Source organism: Crotalus tigris, unplaced genomic scaffold, assembly GCF_016545835.1.
Source record: "Crotalus tigris isolate CLP2741 ecotype Arizona unplaced genomic scaffold, ASM1654583v1 scf7180000018759.1681925, whole genome shotgun sequence".
Taxonomy (NCBI): domain Eukaryota; kingdom Metazoa; phylum Chordata; class Lepidosauria; order Squamata; family Viperidae; genus Crotalus; species Crotalus tigris.
Window position 1 is genome coordinate 1,112,341 of NW_024097185.1, and position 19,171 is coordinate 1,131,511.

General features: G+C 43.7%; 1 protein-coding gene across 2 annotated transcripts in view; it reads left to right on the top strand.

The window, feature by feature from the left end:
* Positions 1 to 19,171, top strand: part of TBC1D8 (TBC1 domain family member 8) — a 73,924-nt gene that overhangs the window by 24,935 nt on the left and 29,818 nt on the right. For both annotated transcript variants that reach the window (XM_039355783.1, XM_039355782.1), the window contains exons 3-5: positions 4,598 to 4,716; positions 13,610 to 13,838; positions 17,186 to 17,426. In XM_039355783.1, the coding sequence (XP_039211717.1) occupies positions 4,598 to 4,716; positions 13,610 to 13,838; positions 17,186 to 17,426 (589 nt within the window). The remainder of the gene's footprint in view (positions 1 to 4,597; positions 4,717 to 13,609; positions 13,839 to 17,185; positions 17,427 to 19,171) is intronic.

Here is a 19,171-nt window from a genome sequence, read left to right on the forward strand (position 1 = left end):
ATTTATAAAACTGGTGCGCAAGATACAGTACTTCAAAAAAAAAAAAAAAGATATGTAGATGGGACATGGTCAGGAATACCAGAGTTATAGACTAGATTGGGAAGCAAAAAAACCTAAACAAACAAACAGTAGAAGGCAGTTAGAAGCCACTTATGTATTATACATGTCCAAAAAATCACCAGGAATCAAAGTTGACTTAAAAGAAACTTTTAAAATTTGGCTTCAGTTTTATTGCTTAGTCAAAATACCTGAGTATGGGCAGTTGTAGTTTTATAGCTTGTGGGGATTTTTGCAGCGTATCTTGTTTTCAAGCTGTAGTAGAAATGAAGTTAATAATGTGTGCGTTGTGCTGAAACAGACCTTATCTTGATTAATTGTGTTTATCAAAAAACAAGATCTTCCTGTTGAGGACAGTTAATTCTTGGACAGTTTCCCTGGCAGTTGGCATTCTGTCTGGGAAATTTAGCCATTGAAAATTGAAAACATACTTAGCTATATTTATCTCTCTCTTGTAAGAAGTAGCAGCTGAATCTTTAATGATACCAACATCAGGTTTGACTGCAGTATGCTTATAGGTTTTTTGCTGATCTCAGTTTCCTCTCTCCATTGTGAAGAACTGGAAAGGGTAATTAAATAGGTTTTTTTTCCTTTTTTTTTTCCTTTCCAGGAATCATGTTCTTACATACTGTATACCAGCCAGGTTCAAAGGTTATATTAGCCATGTTCTATGAACTCAGCCATTATGGTTTGTAGATCATCATGTTACTATATTATAGCAAAGCAAATAAGCATTACCTTATTATTAACAAATCACATCTCAACAAAGTTTGGGAATCTGTTCTTTTTCTTATTTCTATATATCTCCATATAAAACAATATAGGAATTATATATATTTTTTACTTCTATCCACAAAGATTTTAAACCACTTGCTGAAGTAATAGCCTTTTTTCTTGTGACAATGGATTCATTATTTCAGGATTAAGAAATCAAACAATTTTAGTTTATTTACTTCTAAGCATTAGTCCATATTCTTTTTATTTTTAATTTATAGACCACTTTTATACAACAAAGGAAATTAAACTATCTGTATAGGCATAACGTGCTGTCCAAACTCAGAACACTCTCAAACTATGCTTAAGATAGAATTTCTAAATTACAGAATTTTACTAGTTTTTACCCAAAATTAGTTGCACATTTTCTTAACTGGCCTCCTCCTGTCATCCAGAGATAGGTTTGAAGGATTATTCTGTGATTAATGTTTCTTTGACTTCCAGATAGAGATTAGAGATTAAGGGATGCCTCTAACGCAATGGTTTTCAACCTTCCTAATGCCGCGACCCTTTAATATAGTTCCTCATGTTGTGGTGACCCCTAACCATAAAATTATTTTCGTTGCTACTTCATAACTGTAATTTTGCTACTGTTATGAATCGTAATGGAAATATCTGATATGCAGGATGTATTTTCATTGTTACAAATTGAACATAATTAAAGCATAATGATTATGCTTTCCTCTCTCTCTTTCTCTCTTTCCTCTCCCTCTCTTTCTCTTCCCTCTTTTTCTATCTTTCCCCTCTCTCTCTCTCTCTTCCTCTCTCTTTCTTTTTCCTCTCCCTCTCTTCCCTTTCTCTTTCCTCTCTTTCTCTCTTCCCTTTCTCTTTTCTCTCTTTCTTTCCTCTCTCTGTCTTTCCTCTCTTTCTCTTTCCTCTCCCTCTCTTTCTCTCTTCCCTCTTTCTCTCTTTCCTCTCTTTCTCTTCTTCTCTCTTTCTCTTTCGTCTCCCTCTCTTCCTCTTCCCTCTCTCTCTTTCTCTTCCTCTCTCTTTCTCTCTTCCCTCTCCCTCTCTTTCTCTCTTCCCTCTTTCTCTTTCCTCTCTTTCTCTTTCCTCTCCCTCTCTTCCTCTCTTTTCTCTCTTTCTATCTTTCCTCTCTCTCTTTCTCTTTCCTCTCTCTCACTTTCCTCTCCCTCTCTTTCTCTTTCTCTCTTTCCTCTCCCTCTTTTTCTCTCTTTCCTCTCTTTCTCTCTTTCTATCTTTCCTCTCTCTCTCTCCCCTTTCTCTCTTTCCTCTCTCCCTCTCTCTTTCCTTCTGTCTCTCTCTCTCTCTCTCTTTCTCTCTCTCCTCTCCCCTCAATATCTCAGGTTTCCCCTTTCAGTGACTCTGGGCAGGTTAGAGTTCAAAGATATATTACAATTAAAAATACTAAAAACTTTTTAAAAGAGTAATGACAACAAAACCAATAAAAACAACAGAAGCATCCAAATTAAGTGACCACGCTGGAATAAGACCCGTAATAATTGGGCCATGAGGCACAACTTCCCCCCAGGAGGCAGAAAGAATTCAGGCAAGAGGCATTTCGGAGCCGTGCAAGTCAGCTCGGGGTTCGGTCGGGCCCTCCCGGGCGCAATTAGGGGTGGCTCCACAGAGTCCTGGGCACCTGACTCATGGAGGAAGCCAGCCGGGAGCCCACAATTAGTGGGCCCACCAGGAGGCGGCTAACGTGGACATCTCCACGGCGGTCAGGCAGCCCCCGAGCCGGACAAGATTCCTGGCCAGCCGGCCACGGGGCAGGAACGGCTCCCTCACCGGGGCTGCTCAGCCTTCCTGGCCGGCCAGCTGGCTGGACCTTTCCAGGGTCAAATCCTGCCGAGCTCTGTCTGCCGCAGGAGGGCGTGCCGGACCAGGCTGGGCAGCGGGAAAGGAGGCATGCTGCGATTTGCACAACCCCAGTCCCGGTCCAGAGGAGTGCCCCCGCCCCGGTGCATGGGGGGCTGGGAGGGGGAAGCCTCTTTCCATGCCCGGAAAGCAGCATTTCTCTCCTGTCCAGGCGTGGGAAAATGGGCAGAGGTCCTGGGAAGGCCAAGCGGGGGGCAGGAGGCAGCAGAAGGCGCTGAAAGGTGCCCGGGGCACCACGGACTGGACTGGGACGACTCCGCCCCCACCGGGACCGAAGCGATGCCGCCGCCCCAGCCGGGACTGCCACCCAGCCTGAGGAGATGTGTGGCCGGCTCAGCAGCCTGGGAACAGCCCTGGAACCAATACCCCTGCCGGCTGCTGGCCCCGCCAGCCGCCGGCCCCATCGGGACTGAAGTGATGCCGCCACCCCAGCCGGGACTACCACCCAGCCCGGGAGATACATAGCCAGCTCAGCGGCCCAGGACGGCCCAGGAACCAATGCCCCTGCTGGCTGCCGCCCCAGCTGGGACTGCCGCCCTGCCCGGGGAGACGCATGGCTGGCTCAGCGGCCCGGGAACTGCCCAGGAAGCCCCTGCCGGGCACCGCCACTGCCGGCCCGGGAGACACATGGACGGCTCAGCGGCCCAGGGACGGCCCAGGAACCGCCCCAGCCGGGACTGCCACCCGGTCCGGGGAGACGCGTGGCCAGCTCGGCTGCTCTTCCGCCTGGTGCAGGTAAGCCAGGGGGGCCCACACTACCTGCCCCGAGGCCGCTTCACGGGGGTGCTCCATGGACTTAAAGCCCCCTCCCTACCCCTGCCACTCACCCTCCTTCTCCGTCTCTACTGCTGCTTGGCTAACTGGGGTCGTAGCTTGCAGGAGGGCTGGCCCGCTCAGCGGAGGCTCTGCCGTGCCACTCCCAGTAGGGATCCCAGGGCTTCCCTGTGCGGTTCCCCGGCCAAATGCACCTCGGATGTTGCCAGCCAGGGAAAGGGCCTTCCTGGCCACCCTTCTCCCAGGGGGCAGGGCACCCAGCCACAGGGCCAATCAGGAGCTCTGTGAGGGGACAAGTCTGCATGAGAGAGAGAGAAAGAGAGAGAGAAAGGAAGCGCAAGTGCCTCTCTGTCTCTCTCTGCAAATGGCGGAGGAGGCTCCGGAGCCACAGGAGGTTAGGCGACCCCTGTGAGAGGGTCGTTCAACCTCCAAAGGGGTCGTGACCCACAGGTTGAGAACCGTTGCTCTAACGGAAGGCACTGCCTTTAAAATGGCAAATGTAAGTTACTATTTCCATTTGTAAATGAGAACTCACATATTTAAATGTTTATAATCACATATGCAAGTCAGATACACAAATCCCTTAGAGGCAGAAAAAAAAGAAATGACCAGAACTTTATTTTCTCATGTATTTGCTTAATCTGTTTATATGCTTGTTTTGTTTGTGATTTTTAAAAATGAAATGTATTAAAACATTTAAAGGATATGAAATTTAGTAGCACATAAAGATACTGTGAATGATTTTCACATTATTATGTAGACTTGTAGACAGAGATAAACTAATATTGAAGTTAGCCAAGAGAATGCTAGTTTGGACATCCATGAAGAATGCTGTTCTGATTCTCGGAACTGAACCCAAAACTGAGTTGTCATGGAATGTTAATATGCATTTGCTTTAGCTTTAACTCATCAGAAAACACTTGTGACTGGTGAATCTATATGATGCAGGTGATATATGAAGAAGTGTCATTGTAGCAAAAAATCACAATAAGAGTTTGTCATCTGTAATTAAATAAGAGGATCTGACTTTTTTTCTCTTTACGGAAAAAGTGAAAGTATATATTCTTGCTATAATAAAAATGTAACAAGTATACAAAAAAGGGTTTTTTTGTGGAAAAATCTTCCCCACAATTGTACTGTCTTGTGCTAGGTGCCACAGTTGAGGAGATAAACCATCACTGGGAATGGCTGGAACAAAACCTGCTCCATACCTTGTCTGTGTTTGATAATAAAGAAGATATTGTCTGCTTTGTCAGAGGTAAAATAAAGGTAAGAGAATATTCATTATTTTTCCTTCATTTGTATTGGTGTTAAAATAAGTAAAAAATGTTCAGGTATTTTCTCTGGCTATCTTTAGGAGCAAAAATTTGTAAGAAAAGTTAATACATCTTGGAATCATGCCTTTATTTTCGTGAACTTTTTTCCTACTTGTGTCTGATAAAAGAGAAAGTTGATATCATGGCTTTTAATATTCTTTCCTAGGCTCCAGATATATGTTTTAATAGAAGTTTAATATCTGTTTTATCCCTTCCCATGTAATTTATCTTCCAGTCTTCTGGGTGTTGGATTTTACACACACACACACACACACACACACACACACACACACACACTTATGAAATGGTTATTTTGTGTTTAGGTAGATAACCATAGTCAGAAAATCTTTAGTTGAAAATTTATGTTAATAGCTCACAAATGTTCCCGCCACAATGATGGCTTGATGACTCTAGAAGATACTATAAGAGGTGATAGTGGAAAATCACTTTTGAGACCGTGAACTTTGTTCACAATTTTGGGAATGCTGGTTGGTTGTATATCCTAATCATGGACGTAATTTTTCAGGACAACTGATTGATGCCAATTAGCACCTGAACTGATATTTTTACTCAGCTATGCAATTCATTGATTGCTCTTGAGCAATCAGTTGCCTTAATCTCCCTTAAAGAGTTCCTAACAGAATAAAATACGTAAGCAGGAAACCATGTACATCATCATTTCCTAAAATAAATGAATAAATTGCCATTATTAATAAATGAACTATTTATTATTCTATTCTCTATCATTGTTTTGGATAAGAGCAACTAAGATGATCAAAGGCCTGGAGACTAAAACATACGAAGAATGGCTGCAGGACTTAGATTTGGCTAGTCTAAAGAAAAGAAGAAATAGGGGAAACATGATAGCAGTATTCTAGTATTTGAGGGGCTGCTACAAAGAAGAGGGAGTCACGTTATTCACCAAAGCACTAGAGGGCACCAGTGGTGGGATTCAGCCGATTTGCACCACTTTGGCAGAACTGGTAGCTAATTTCTTGTTGTCCAGGCCCAATGGATTTCCGGAAGCGGCATCCACATAGAGAACCGGTTGTTCACATATTTGAATCCCACCACTGTTGGAAACCGATCAAAGAGAGAAGCAACCTGGAATTAAGGAGAAACGTCCTGATAGCGAGGACAATTAACCAGTGGAATAGCTTGCCCCCAGAAATTGTGGGCGCTTATCACTGGAGATTTTTAAAAAGAGGCTAGATAGTCACTTGTCTGAGATGGTATAGGTTCTCTTGTTTGAGCAGGGGGCTGGACTAGAAGACCTCCAAGGTTCCTTCCAGCTCTATTCTGTTCTACGTTGTATTATCCTTTTTTTTAAGCTTTTATTGTATCTTATAAACATACAATAATAATTTAGTGTTTGTGTTTTGAGATATCATTGAGCTTCTAGAGTGAGATGATGTCAGAAGTATAAGATAATCATAACACAAAGATGCCAGGCTTCTACAATAAGAACTCATGAGTTCTCCAGTACAGGAGATGGATAATCCACGGATGGGTTTTCTCTGTCTGCCTGCTCTTGAGACCAAGTAGCCAAAGCTTGACACGCCCCCACTTCCTGTGGAGTCCATTCTTAACTTGGTCTCTGCTCGAAGAAGACTCGTTTTGGCGTGGCTCTCAGCTTATCAGGTTAGACAAGAAATCCATTGATTGATTATCCCTTGATAATTGGCTTCCCCTTCCAAAAAAAAATTGCCACCTATAGGAATTTAACCACAAAATTTTCTGGGGATCAGTCCTGATCTCAAACCTAAAATTAAAAAGGGGATTGGTGGGGAGGGAAATTTCCCCACAGATATCAGCCAGCCCCAGGGCTCTGGGGGGTGAAAAGGGGGGGAAGAAGGCATCAGCAGAGACTACTTGCTGAACCTTTTCCCCAACCACTAAGTTTTCCTTGGGATCATCCCTGATCCTATATTAAAATTGAAAAAGGGGGTGTGGGGGGGGGAAACTCCCCACGGATCCCAGTCAGCCCCAGGGCTCTGGAGGTGAAAAGGGGGGGGGGGAAAGGCATCAGCAGAGACCACTTGCTGAGCTTTTCTCCCCAACCTTCCAAGGGATTTTTTCCTCAAATTGGGGGAAAAAATAACAATCTCCAGGTCCGGATTCAAACTTGAATTCGGATCATCGGAGATTCCCTAGCAGCCCAGGGCAACCGCGGGCGCCATTTTAGTTGCCGTTTTCAGACAACAAAGGCAATCCCTGACTGGGATTCCCTTAAAACGTCACCAGCGCGCCAAATTTAAATCCCCGGGCACAAGCAGCTTCTGGGAGGCTGCGGAGCTTATTTTCAGAGGGAAACGAAGCACAGGAAGGGAGTAAGCCCCAACCAAGAAACGGAGGCTAGAGAACCCTCCTGGGATCCGCAAAGCCCTTTTTCAGGGAGAAACGAGCTGTGGCTGCCATCTCTTGCCAGAGAAAGGCAAACCGAGCTTAAGGAAGCTCTACATCATATCTGGAATCACTGATAGAGGCGGAATAGGAGCACACAACCAGCGCTCCACCCCCGATACACACATATAATAATAGGACAAAATATAATAATAATAAAAATAGATACATAAATTTTAAAAATAATAATAATAATAATAATAAAAAAAAAAATTTTTTTTAAAGCTAAAAATTAAGCGACTGCAGGGCCAACAGGCCTAAAGACAGAACACACAATATTATCATCATCACCATTATTGTTGTTGTTGTTATTATTATTATTATTTTACTATTATTGTTGTTCCTATTATTAGTATAATAGTAATAGTATTAATAAGAATAAATTCCGCTCTAGGTGACCGCCATTTGATACCTGCTGTGTATTAAGTCAGGCCTACAGACCCTTTTGAGGTCGCCACTGATATTTTTTGCCTCCCTTTTCCTTTTTCTACTGGTGCACGTTGCCTGGTCACCTAAGGCCTCCGGGCGGAACCCAAAGAGTGGTTCCAAACGTGCCTTCGGTACCTCCCTCAGCTACCGTGACCTTAGCCCAGAGAGAATATTTTTGTTGTGGTCGGGTGATCAGGGGAACAGTCCTGGTACTTGTTCCAATTTCGCTCCCGCCAATACTTGCCTGCCTGAGCGTCTTCTCAGTTTTTCTGGGACTGCTCAAGCGGAATGGAGGGACCCTCGTTGCCTCAATCCATGAGCACGACCCCTCCATCTCCCAATTACGGCTGCAACACACCTTCTGACCAGAAGGCGGCAGGCAAGTGCAAAGCGAAGACAAAACACTCGCTCAAGAGGCCCTCCAAGTTGGCGGAAAAGCAAGCCAGCCGTAGGCACCAGGCCCTGGAGAAGGAGTTCTCCAGAGCGCAGAGGCAGGCCCAATTGGAATTGGTTCAAATAGCGGCCACCGAGATGGAATTACCATTGGGTCCATCCACACCAACCCAGAGCGCGTGGTCCATTCCAGGAACACCGCAACCACTGGATCTGCCATCTACATCAGCCCAACAAACAACCACGGCGGCAGGCACAACCACTGAGTCCAACTCTCCACCTGCGGTCACCACACCCAAAGGTAATGACATAGGGGACATCTGGGCAGATGGACGGCTAGAGGCCCTATTAACCAAAGTGGTGGACCGAGCCCTAGCACAGCGCTCCGCCCACCACGACCAGGGGCCCTCCATCTCAGCCATGCCACACTCGGAACTCCCCTCAGAGTCCTCAGGCATTCAGGAACCCGTCTCCCCGGCCCAGTCCTCCATGAGTGGTTATTCTTCACCACAAGAGGAGGATCAACCTGGGATCTCTATGTCAGAGGATGAGGAACTTCCCCCTGAGCCCCCCTCAGGGGGATTATTTAATCCCAACCGCTTCCTCACGATACTACGCAAGGCCACAGCCATTGCGGACATGGGGACGGATCAGTTTTCTCAGCCGCAAGCGACACCGGCCACCACATCCAGACCCGTATTCGTAGAAAAGGTGACAATGCAACACCATATACCTTGCCCCGCCATTTTCCTGAAAGGGATCAAGAAGCCATGGGACTCTCCCGCTTCCTTCCCATCAGTGAGTGGTACAGACAAAAAATTATACAGCACTGCCACAGACCTCAATGAGGCCTTAGAAATTCCTAAAGTAGATGAAGCCTGGACCCCCTTGGTCTCCCAGACAGCCATGGCTGGGGACCTAGTGGAGGCCCTTAAGGCAGATGACAAAAAGTGGGAACAAGCCTTTCGCAAAACCCACCAGACAGCGGCATGGGCCATCAAAGCAGCCACCTCGGCCTCCTTTTTTGTCCGGGCCACCCTCATCTGGTTGCAACAACTACAAACCATAGTTCCTATGGAGGACATACGAACACACCAGGACCTGGCTAAGATGGTAGCAGCCACGGAATACGCTGCAGACGCAACGTTCCAATCGGCCATTTTTTCATCCAGATCCATAGCATCCAACATAATTGCCAGGAGAATGCTATGGCTAAAACACTGGCAAGCTGACACCAAGGCTAAGTGGCGGCTAGCGACCGCCCCTTACTCAAGCAACGGTCTGTTTAGGGAGGCCTTGGACCCCTATCTTGTAGAGAACAAAGACAAGCGGAAGGTCATGGCACACTTGAACAAAAGGTCAGACAAACGTACCACACCTTACTTTCGTAGGCAGTCCTTTCGCCAACCGACAACCACGCCTATCAGTCAGGCTCCCAAGCCATTCACTCCCAGGCAGAACAAACCGTACGGCCGCCCCTATGACAGACCGGGGTTCCAGCCCAGACAACAAAACCAGTCGAGACGACCCTTTCGTGGAATGGGTCGTCCGTACCGGAAGACAAAATGACTCCTACATAGACCTACCCATTGGAGAAAGACTAGCTCACTTCTTCCACCAGTGGGAGCAGACCTCCATGGACAACTGGGTACTACAAACCATCCAGTCCGGGCTGTCCCTGGAGTTCCTGGTCATACCCCCAGATCGACTCATCAACTGCTCGGTCTCCAGGAACCCCACCAAACGCAAACTCATGCAGGAGGCCATCCAACACATGTTGGACATTCAAGCCATAGAACCGGTCCCAGCGGAATACAGAGGCAGAGGATTTTACTCCATCCTCTTCGTGGTTCCAAAGACTTCAGGAGGATGGAGGGCAATCCTGGACCTAAAAAACCTCAACCGCTACATCACATACAAAAAATTCAAGATGCAATCCCTTCAGTCCATCCTGGGAAGCATCAGAGAAGGAGACTTCCTGGCATCGATAGACCTCACGGAAGCCTACCTTCACATCCCCATCCACCCAAACCACCGCCGGTTCCTACGTTTCTGTTACGGGGGAAAACACTTCCAATACAGAGCTCTCCCCTTCGGTCTATCTTCGGCACCCAGGGTATTTACCAAGATACTAGCAGCGGTAGCCGCCAAACTGAGAAAAATCCCAATACGCGTCCAATGTTACCTAGACGACATACTAATCCAAGCAACATCCCTACAGACAGCTCAGGCGGACGTAAGGACCGTCATTCGCGTCCTCCAATTACACGGATTCTCAGTAAACTTTCAGAAGAGCCAGACAGTTCCCTCGTCCAGGCTGCTGCATCTGGGGGCCATGATAGACACAACCAACTGTATGGTCTATCTCTCCCAAGACCGGGTGGCCGGCATCAGGGAACTGGCTCGCTGGGTTCACAGGCAACGTTCAGTTCCGATACTAACACTTTCCCAATTATTGGGCAAGATGGTATCGGCCATAGCCATTGTACCCTGGGCCAGGCTCCACCTACGGGAACTACAGTGGTTTCTGCTCCCTTACCAACGGCAGAACACCAGCGCATCCAACCACCTAGTCAGGGTCACGGCACAAATCCGCAGGGCGCTACGCTGGTGGTGCTCTCGGGCCGTGACCAAGGGGTCACCCTTCAAGGAACCAGTCAGAGTTACCATCACTACAGACGCCAGTCTGTATGGTTGGGGAGCCCATCTGGACTCCCAGTTTGTACAGGGACGTTGGTCCGCCACGGATCTGAGAAACAACATCAACTGGCTAGAACTCAGGGCTATCCACCTAGCCTTGCAACAATTCAAAGACAGAATCAGAGGCCACCACGTTCTAGTCCTAACAGACAACGTAGCAGCCAAGGCGCACATCAATCGGCAGGGGGGGACCAGATCAAAAACCCTGATGACAGAGTCACGACTCCTATTCAGCTGGGTAGAGCCCAATCTGAAGTCACTAAAAGCGGAACACATATCGGGGGTCAACAACCAGCAAGCGGACTTCCTAAGCCGCACCACAGTGGACCCTTCGGAGTGGGGGCTACACCCGAACTTGTTCCTAGACATCTCCCGCAAGTTCGGGTACCCGATCCTCGATCTGTTCGCATCATCAGACAATGCCCAGCTCCCCAGATTTTACTCTCGTTACTTCAACCCGCGAGCAGAGGGGACGGACGCTCTGAGAACTCAGTGGCCTCAGGGTCTGCTTTATGCCTTTCCCCCACTACCACTCATACCGGCGGTCATCCGAAAGCTGATTCAGGAGCGGGCAGAAGTGATCCTAGTAGCACCATATTGGCCACAGAGACCGTGGTTCGCCGACCTGATGAACCTGTCTCAGTCGCCCCCATGGAACATTCCCCCTCATCAAGTGTCCCTACACCAGGGAACCATCAGTCACCCGGAACCCCAATGGTTACAACTGACCGCCTGGCACTTGAGCGCCAGATAATGGCACAGGAACTATTCTCTCCCGGGGCCATTACCATAATTCAAGCTTCACGCAGTCCGGCAACAAACCGCATTTACGACTCCACTTGGAAAAATTTTTGCCTTTGGTACAGGGAACGGCAGTTTGACTTACACAAACTCTACATCCCTCAGATAGTAGATTACCTCTTGGAGGGACTAGACAGAGGCCTCGCCCCCGCGACCATCCGCAGGCAAGTGGCGGCCTTGTCCACCCTCCTCACCTGCACGGATTCGGTTCCCTTAGCTCACCACCCCAGGATCCGCGCCTTTATCAAGGGCGCCTATAACACCAGACCTCCAGTAATTCACAGGTACCCGTCCTGGGAACTACCGCGAGTCCTTCACGCACTCACTCGGTCACCATTTGAACCATTGGCGACCGTTTCCTTGCGACACCTGTCGCTAAAGGTGGCGTTCCTGATTGCCATCACATCGGCCAGACGAATTTCGGAACTGGCCGCACTGTCAGTCAGAAACGACCTATGCATTTTCCACAAGGACAGGGTGGTCCTTAGGTTAGATCCTGCCTTCATACCGAAGGTGAATTCACTCTTTCACAGGACACAGGAAGTAATTCTCCCAAACTTCTGTCCAAATCCAACACATGACCGGGAGCGGCAGTGGCATACATTGGACGTCCGCAGAGCCTTGCGGCGTTATATAAAGCGTACAGAACCCTTCCGCAAATCGGAGGCCCTATTTGTGTCCTTCCAAGCGGGCACCTTGGGGCGGAAAGTTTCCGCGGGCACCATTGGAAGGTGGATCCGAAGCTGTATCGCAGAAGCTTACAATGTATCATCCCTGCCGCCCCCAAGTCATCTCACAGCCCATTCCACCCGAAGCGCTGCAACTTCGGCGGCATGGGCTACCCAGGCGTCAATCGAGGAAGTTTGCAGGGCCGCGACATGGTCCTCGCCTTCCCCGTTTATACGACACTACAAGATAGACCGCTTTGCATCGGCGGATGCCTCCTTTGGTAGGAGGGTCCTCCAGCAAGTTGTCTCAGAGATCAATCTACCGGCCTTATCTGTTTCCCACCCCTTGGGACAGTGAGGCTTTGGTACGTCCCATCCGTGGATTATCCATTATCCATCTCCTGTACTGGAGAAGGGGCGTTGGTCTTACCTGAACGCCTTTTCTCAGTACGGAGATGGATAATCCACACCCACCCCAAGGCCAGCAGGCCGCTAGTAGGGAGCTGAGAGCCAATACCTCGTCAATCATCAGCCAATTCGCCCTCGTTAAGAATGGACTCCACAGGAAGTGGGGGCATGTCAAGCTTTGGCTACTTGGTCTCAAGAGCAGGCAGACAGAGAAAACCCATCCGTGGATTATCCATCTCCGTACTGAGAAAAGGCGTTCAGGTAAGACCAACGCCCCATCCATGCTTAGGTCTGTGGATTCTTTTTTATTCTCATAAGATCAATTGAATACATGGAAATGGTCAGGAATGAGACAGATTGGCTTTTCATTTGATGTGCTGGGTGCAGTCAAGCTCTACCTCCAGTGGTGGGCACATTTTTGCCCATCAACTCTGGAAGTCAGCTATTGTTTGTGCCTTGTTATTATTGGGACAAAGGTAAATGAGAGGGCTACAAGAAAGTGTGCTTTTTGATGGAAATGGAGAACTGCAAGAAGAAAATATTTGGCAATGAATAACTGCATGGTAAGGAACTAGATTTTGTTTAGGTTCATCAGTTGACTTCCCAACTCTAATCCTTTTTATTTATGAACATGTATCATTTATTAGCTAATCCTATGAGCTAGTTAATAAGCAGTAGCATATCACTTTCTACTGAATTATCACATTTTAATTTTGTTTACTTTTTATAAATTATTTACAAAGAAAATCAAAACAGATATGGAAATATAATTAACTGGTAAGTTGACTGAACATCTTTTGAAAGTGAATGAATAGAACAGCTAATTTTGCTATAGTTCTGCTGTAATGCATCTTGATATATTGTAAAAATATTTGACTAAATGTTATCTAAGCCATTAGAAATGTTATGAAGATTAAAACACAGAATGGCACTAAAAACTCTGTAATATTTCTTGTTAATTTGTACATTATTTTATCTAGCAACAAGCGTTAGAAGCATTTTTCTGCACATCTCCTGTAACACATTCATTTTTCATTGATTTAGGCATTAATAGCAGAAGAGACCAGCAGCAAGCTAGCAGAACAGGAAGAGGATCCTGAGAAGTTCAGAGAAGCACTAGTAAAATTTGAGACCAGGTTTAACTTTCCCGAAGTAGAAAAATTGATTACATATTACTCATGTTGCTGCTGGAAAGGGAAAGTTCCTCGCCAGGGATGGCTTTATCTAAGCATTAATCACCTCTGTTTCTATTCCTTTTTTTTGGGCAAGGAATGTAAGTATCAATATCTGATAACGTAGCAAAGTCACTACACTTTTCAAACATTGAATACATTTTGTTAAATAAGGCAAAAGTTAAAGGGAAGCTTGGATGGTGGCAGACTGGAGTGGAAAGCATGTAGCTAACTGGTAGGGCTTTCTGAGTTTCAAATTGCTTTAGAAAACAGTAATGGAGAAGTTTAGACACAAATATCTGTTAAATGAGAATGAAATTTTGTGTATCTCTTAAATAGCAAATGGTATTCTACACAGAGAGCTGAATTGTATGCATTTTACATAAAGTATACATAAAATGAAAGTGGGATTTGGCAAGTGTGTAAAATGGGGAGAGAGACGTCCAGCAAGGAGAATGCAGTTCAAGGAAAACCCACTAGAATTCAATCTCTCATTGTCCTGAAGACAAAGTGATCTCACTCAAAATATCAGGTAGATCCTTTTTTAACAGAATAACAGTTGGAAGGGACCTTGGAAGTCTTCTAGTCCAACCCCCTGCTCAGGCAGGAAACTCTATATCATTTCAGACAAATGGTTGTCCAGTCTCTTCTTAAAAACTTCCAGTGTTGGAGCATTCACAACTTCTGGAGGCAGGATATTCCAGTTGTTCTAACTGTCAGGAAATTTCTCCTTAGTTCTAGGTTGCTTCTCTCTTTGATTAGTTTCCATCCGTTGCTTCTTGTCCTGCCTTCAGGTGCTTTGGAGAATAGATTGACTTCCTCTTCTTTGTGGCAACTCCTGAAATATTGGAACACTGCTATCATGTTACCCCTAGTCCTTCTTTTCATTAAACTTGACATACCCAATTCCAGCAACTATTCTTCAGATGTATTAGCCTCCAGTTCCCTAATCCAGATGTCTTTAAACTTTCTGGGCTTGTGGCCTAGAGGGAAGCAGAGCAGCTTTCAAATTGGCGCGGGCGCATGCAAACAGAGCTGCATGCACCGCTCAGCACTAACGGCCTTGTATGTGTATGTGCAAACGGGCCATGCACACCCGCCTGATGTTAGCGGCCTCATTCGCACCCACACACATGCAAATAGGGCCGCGGGTGCTAGCGTGAGTGGAGGTGGAATACGCGCGCATACGTGTGCACACTGGTCAGGCATTTCTGCAGCCCGCCGGCCAAGAGGCCACGCCCATATGTTGGGGACCCCTCCCCTAGTAGTCTTTGTTGCTCTTTTCTGCACCTTTTCTAGAGTTTCAACATCCTTTTTATATTGTGGCAACCAAAACTGGATACAATATTCCAAGTGTGGTCTTACCAAAACAATATAAAGTGATATTAATATCTCATGTGATCTTGATTCTATCTCTCTTGATGCAGCCTAGGACAGCATTGGATTTTTTTTGTCAGCTGTAGCACATTGCTGGCTCATATTTAAGTGATCTTCCACTAGGTCTCCAAGATCCCTCTCATAATTGCTACTATTGAGCCAGGTACCATCTATACTATACCTGTGCATTTTATTTTTCTTGCCTAAATGTAGAACCTTACTTTTTTCACCATTGAATTTCATTTTGTTAGCTAGGGCCCAATGTTCAAGTCTGTCAAGATCCTTCTGTATCTTAAGCCTATCTTCTGGAGTGTTGGCTATTCCTGCCAGCTTGGTGTCATCTGCAAATTTGTTGAGTTCCACAATTTGATGAGCTCTGAACCTCTTCCTTCCATTAATTGTTGAAACGCTAAAATTATATTAAAGCTGCACACTCAACTTTGTGACTCTCATGAAAACATTTTTGTGGTTTCAGCAGTTTATTGGCTCAAGGAATGAGAACGCTGTCCACCACTGAGTCAGATCATGTTGCTGATCAGCCATCCACCATTTTAAGTACTGTAATGGGTCAACCACCTGTCATTTTGTTATAGACAGTCCTGTTTATGTCTAGGGATTATCTTTAAGTCAGATGTTCTTAATCTGGGGACTGTAGTAGCACATCAGTGGCTATTATTAGCCTATATTAATTTTTATATATTATTACATATATACCAATAACTGCATCACAAAGAATCCCTCTATTAAAGTACTGAAATTTGCAGATAATACAACAACAATTGGTCTCATTCGAGATGATGGTGAATCTGCATATAGATAAGAGGATGATCAACTGGCCCTGTGGTGCAGCTGGAACAATCTGGAGTTGAATACTCTTAAAACTGAAAATGATAGTAGATCTTAGAAAAAACCTTCCTATTTTACCAACTCTTACAATATTAGGCAACACAGTATCAACAGTAGAGACCTTCAAGTTTTTAGGTTCTATTAATCTCCAGTGATTTGAAATTGTCACCTAACATTAGAATCATCATTAAAAAGGCACAACAAAGAATAAAACATTCAGATTGCCCAAGGATCTGCTGATACAGTTCTACAGAGGAATTATTGAGTCTGTCATTTGTACCTCAGTAACTGGGTTCAGCACAGCAACCAACAGGACAGGTACAGACTTCAACTAATAATTAGGACTGCAGAAAAATAGTCACAATCAGCCTGCCTTCTATTGAGACTCTGTCTACTGCACAAACCATAAAGAGGGCTGAGAAAATATCTACAGACTCCTCACATCCTGGACATAATCTATTTCAACTTCTCCCCTCAGGACACCGCTGTAGAACATTGCATTCCAAAATAACTAGATATAAAGATAGCCCCCCCCCATGCCATCACTCTGCTGAATACTTAATTCACTTTTCACCTTTTCTCATCTTCTCATCTTTCCTACTATCTTCTTCTATAGGTTTCTTATGAGTTATCAGTTGTTGTTTGTAACTTATGATTAATGATTGTAACTATGATTTATGACACATGACCCATTACTTGGTGTTTATATGTACACTGACATCTTATGCACCAGAGACAAATTACTTGTGTGTCCAATCACACTTGGCCAATAAAGAATTCTATAAATAATTCTGTATACATTTTTCTATATATTATTTTACTTTTCTATACACACCCCAACATTAACATTTTTAACTTTACATTCAGGAATTGCATATTCATTTTGCTATGGGCCTTGTTTAGAATTACTTTTTTTCTCAGAAGAAATCTTTAGGAAAAAAAGGGAAGATTTATACAGTTTGCAGAGAAACCAGAGTGTGCTTAGAGTAGTTTTGTTACATTGCCTTTTGTTACATAAGAATAAAGCATAGTGATTAAAATACACTATATAGAGTAATGCTTCCTCTGTGTTACCATGGATAGAGATTTATGTATACTTTTTGTGCAAAAGAATGACTGTAGTAGGATTCACTTTTAAGGAAATATAAAGAGAATATTGGTATTTTTGTGAGATTTTGGATTCTGATGATTTTTGAACTAATTTTTTTGTTACTTTTAATTTCAGTAAAACTTACTATACCCTGGGTTGATATTCAGAAACTAGAAAGAACCTCCAATATATTTATGACTGACATTATCCGTATCACCACTCAAAATAAAGAACGAGATTTCTCCATGTTTCTTAATATTGATGAGGCATTCAGGATAATGGAACAATTGGCAGATGTAACTCTACGCAGGTTATTAGATAATGAGGTTTTTGAACTGGATCCATGTCTGCAAGACCCTACTCAAATCACCAAGAGGTAAAACATAAGCTTGTTTTTATTGTTTATTGGAGACATTCTACCACTCAATGGTATTATAGCATAGCCATGTCTAAATAAAAGATCACCTGTATGAGAGGCCAACAAATGAAAGAAAAATAGCCTTTAAATATTTTCTATTATTTTTATACTAACAATAAATTCTAGATCAGTACAGATATTTTAAAATAGTTGATGTAAATTTTGTATTTCAGCATCAGACTATTGTTTTGAAATAGTTCAGTAGTACTTTTTCTTTTTTTCCTATTTGAATTTTTTTTTTGTGGATTATTAACAAATTTGCTTTAAAAGAGGTTGTTCCTGTTTAGTGCACTTGGAATATTATTGTACATGTTGTGTGCATAGGTAAAAAGAAATTTTCATGGGGAGTAGACTCATAACTTAATTCTACATATGTAATTATTAAGTTTTGTATAGTACCCAGCTGCCATTTTATTTATTGATTGAACAAGTGAGAGTGGCCATGCTTATTAAGGAAAATTATTTCTTAATAGTTTTTAGATTAAATTAAGATTGCTTACTGTTTTTGAGATTATACCAAATTAAAAATTGTGATTTCATTTCAGTTTGAATTCTGAATTCTCTTGCATCATATTATAGATATCTTTCTAGTACTTTGAATTTTTTTTTCATGTCCACTGCATATGATTAAAACTTTCCTTCTGATTTATGGCATTTCCAGTATTTATCACTATATGGTTTGTCTATCCTAGATATTATTGATAGAGTTTTATACCAATTTTCCTTCATTTTTAATGTGGTGCAACTATTGCAGATTTAGTCCATAATTCTTCCCATTGTTTTGTAACTGTTTCTTTAAAATTAGCTTTCATTTTATCATTCAGTTTTTTATTTTGTCTCTGTAACATATCTAAGTAAACATTTACTTATTTACTTCTGGTTTTTAGCAAAAGAACCCCATAGAAAACAATAGATTTATTTAACAACCACAGTATTTACATAACATTGGACTCATTTAAGAACTATGGTGATTTGCTTAATGACTGCTGCGAACAAACATAGTAAAATTAAGTCGATTAACTGATTAACTTAATGACCATCACAACTTATAGTCGTAATGGGCAATTTCCATTATGGTTATAAGTTAACCTGAAACCAGAAATGTGTTTTCAAAAAAAATATCTTCCTTATTTTATAAGATGAAATGGAGGAAGCTTATCTCTTGCAGCTCTGCTGCATTTCAGAAGATTTTGAACAACTTTAGAATTTCAGTAATCCTTTCCAAAGTTAATGGGGACATTGCAGATTCTGGTTTATAGAAGTGGTAGGAACACACTGGAAAAGGCTTAGAAGTTCTGATCCTGCTCTTGAGTTGGTGATTTCATACTTTTGCTGTGCTACTTCTTCTACAGTTTAGATTTTTGTCTGAGCCCAAACTTCTTCTCAGAACTATAGGTCCCCCCCAATTATTTTTATAGATGCAATTTATTTTATGATCACAAACTTAAAAGGCAAGAGAAATAAGGGCTAGAGTAGTAAAAGTTGTATAATGTATAACCTGTACAGACATGGAATCATGAGCCATCTATGTTGAGCATTGCAACTAATTATTAGTACAGTAGTTACTGTTATTACTATTCAGAACACTCTGAACCTAAAAGTTTAATGCTCAACCATACATATCTCTATTAACTGAAAAGACATCATGGCTTTTATTTAATAGTATCACATGCAACATGAACATAGCACTTGTCTGCAGCACC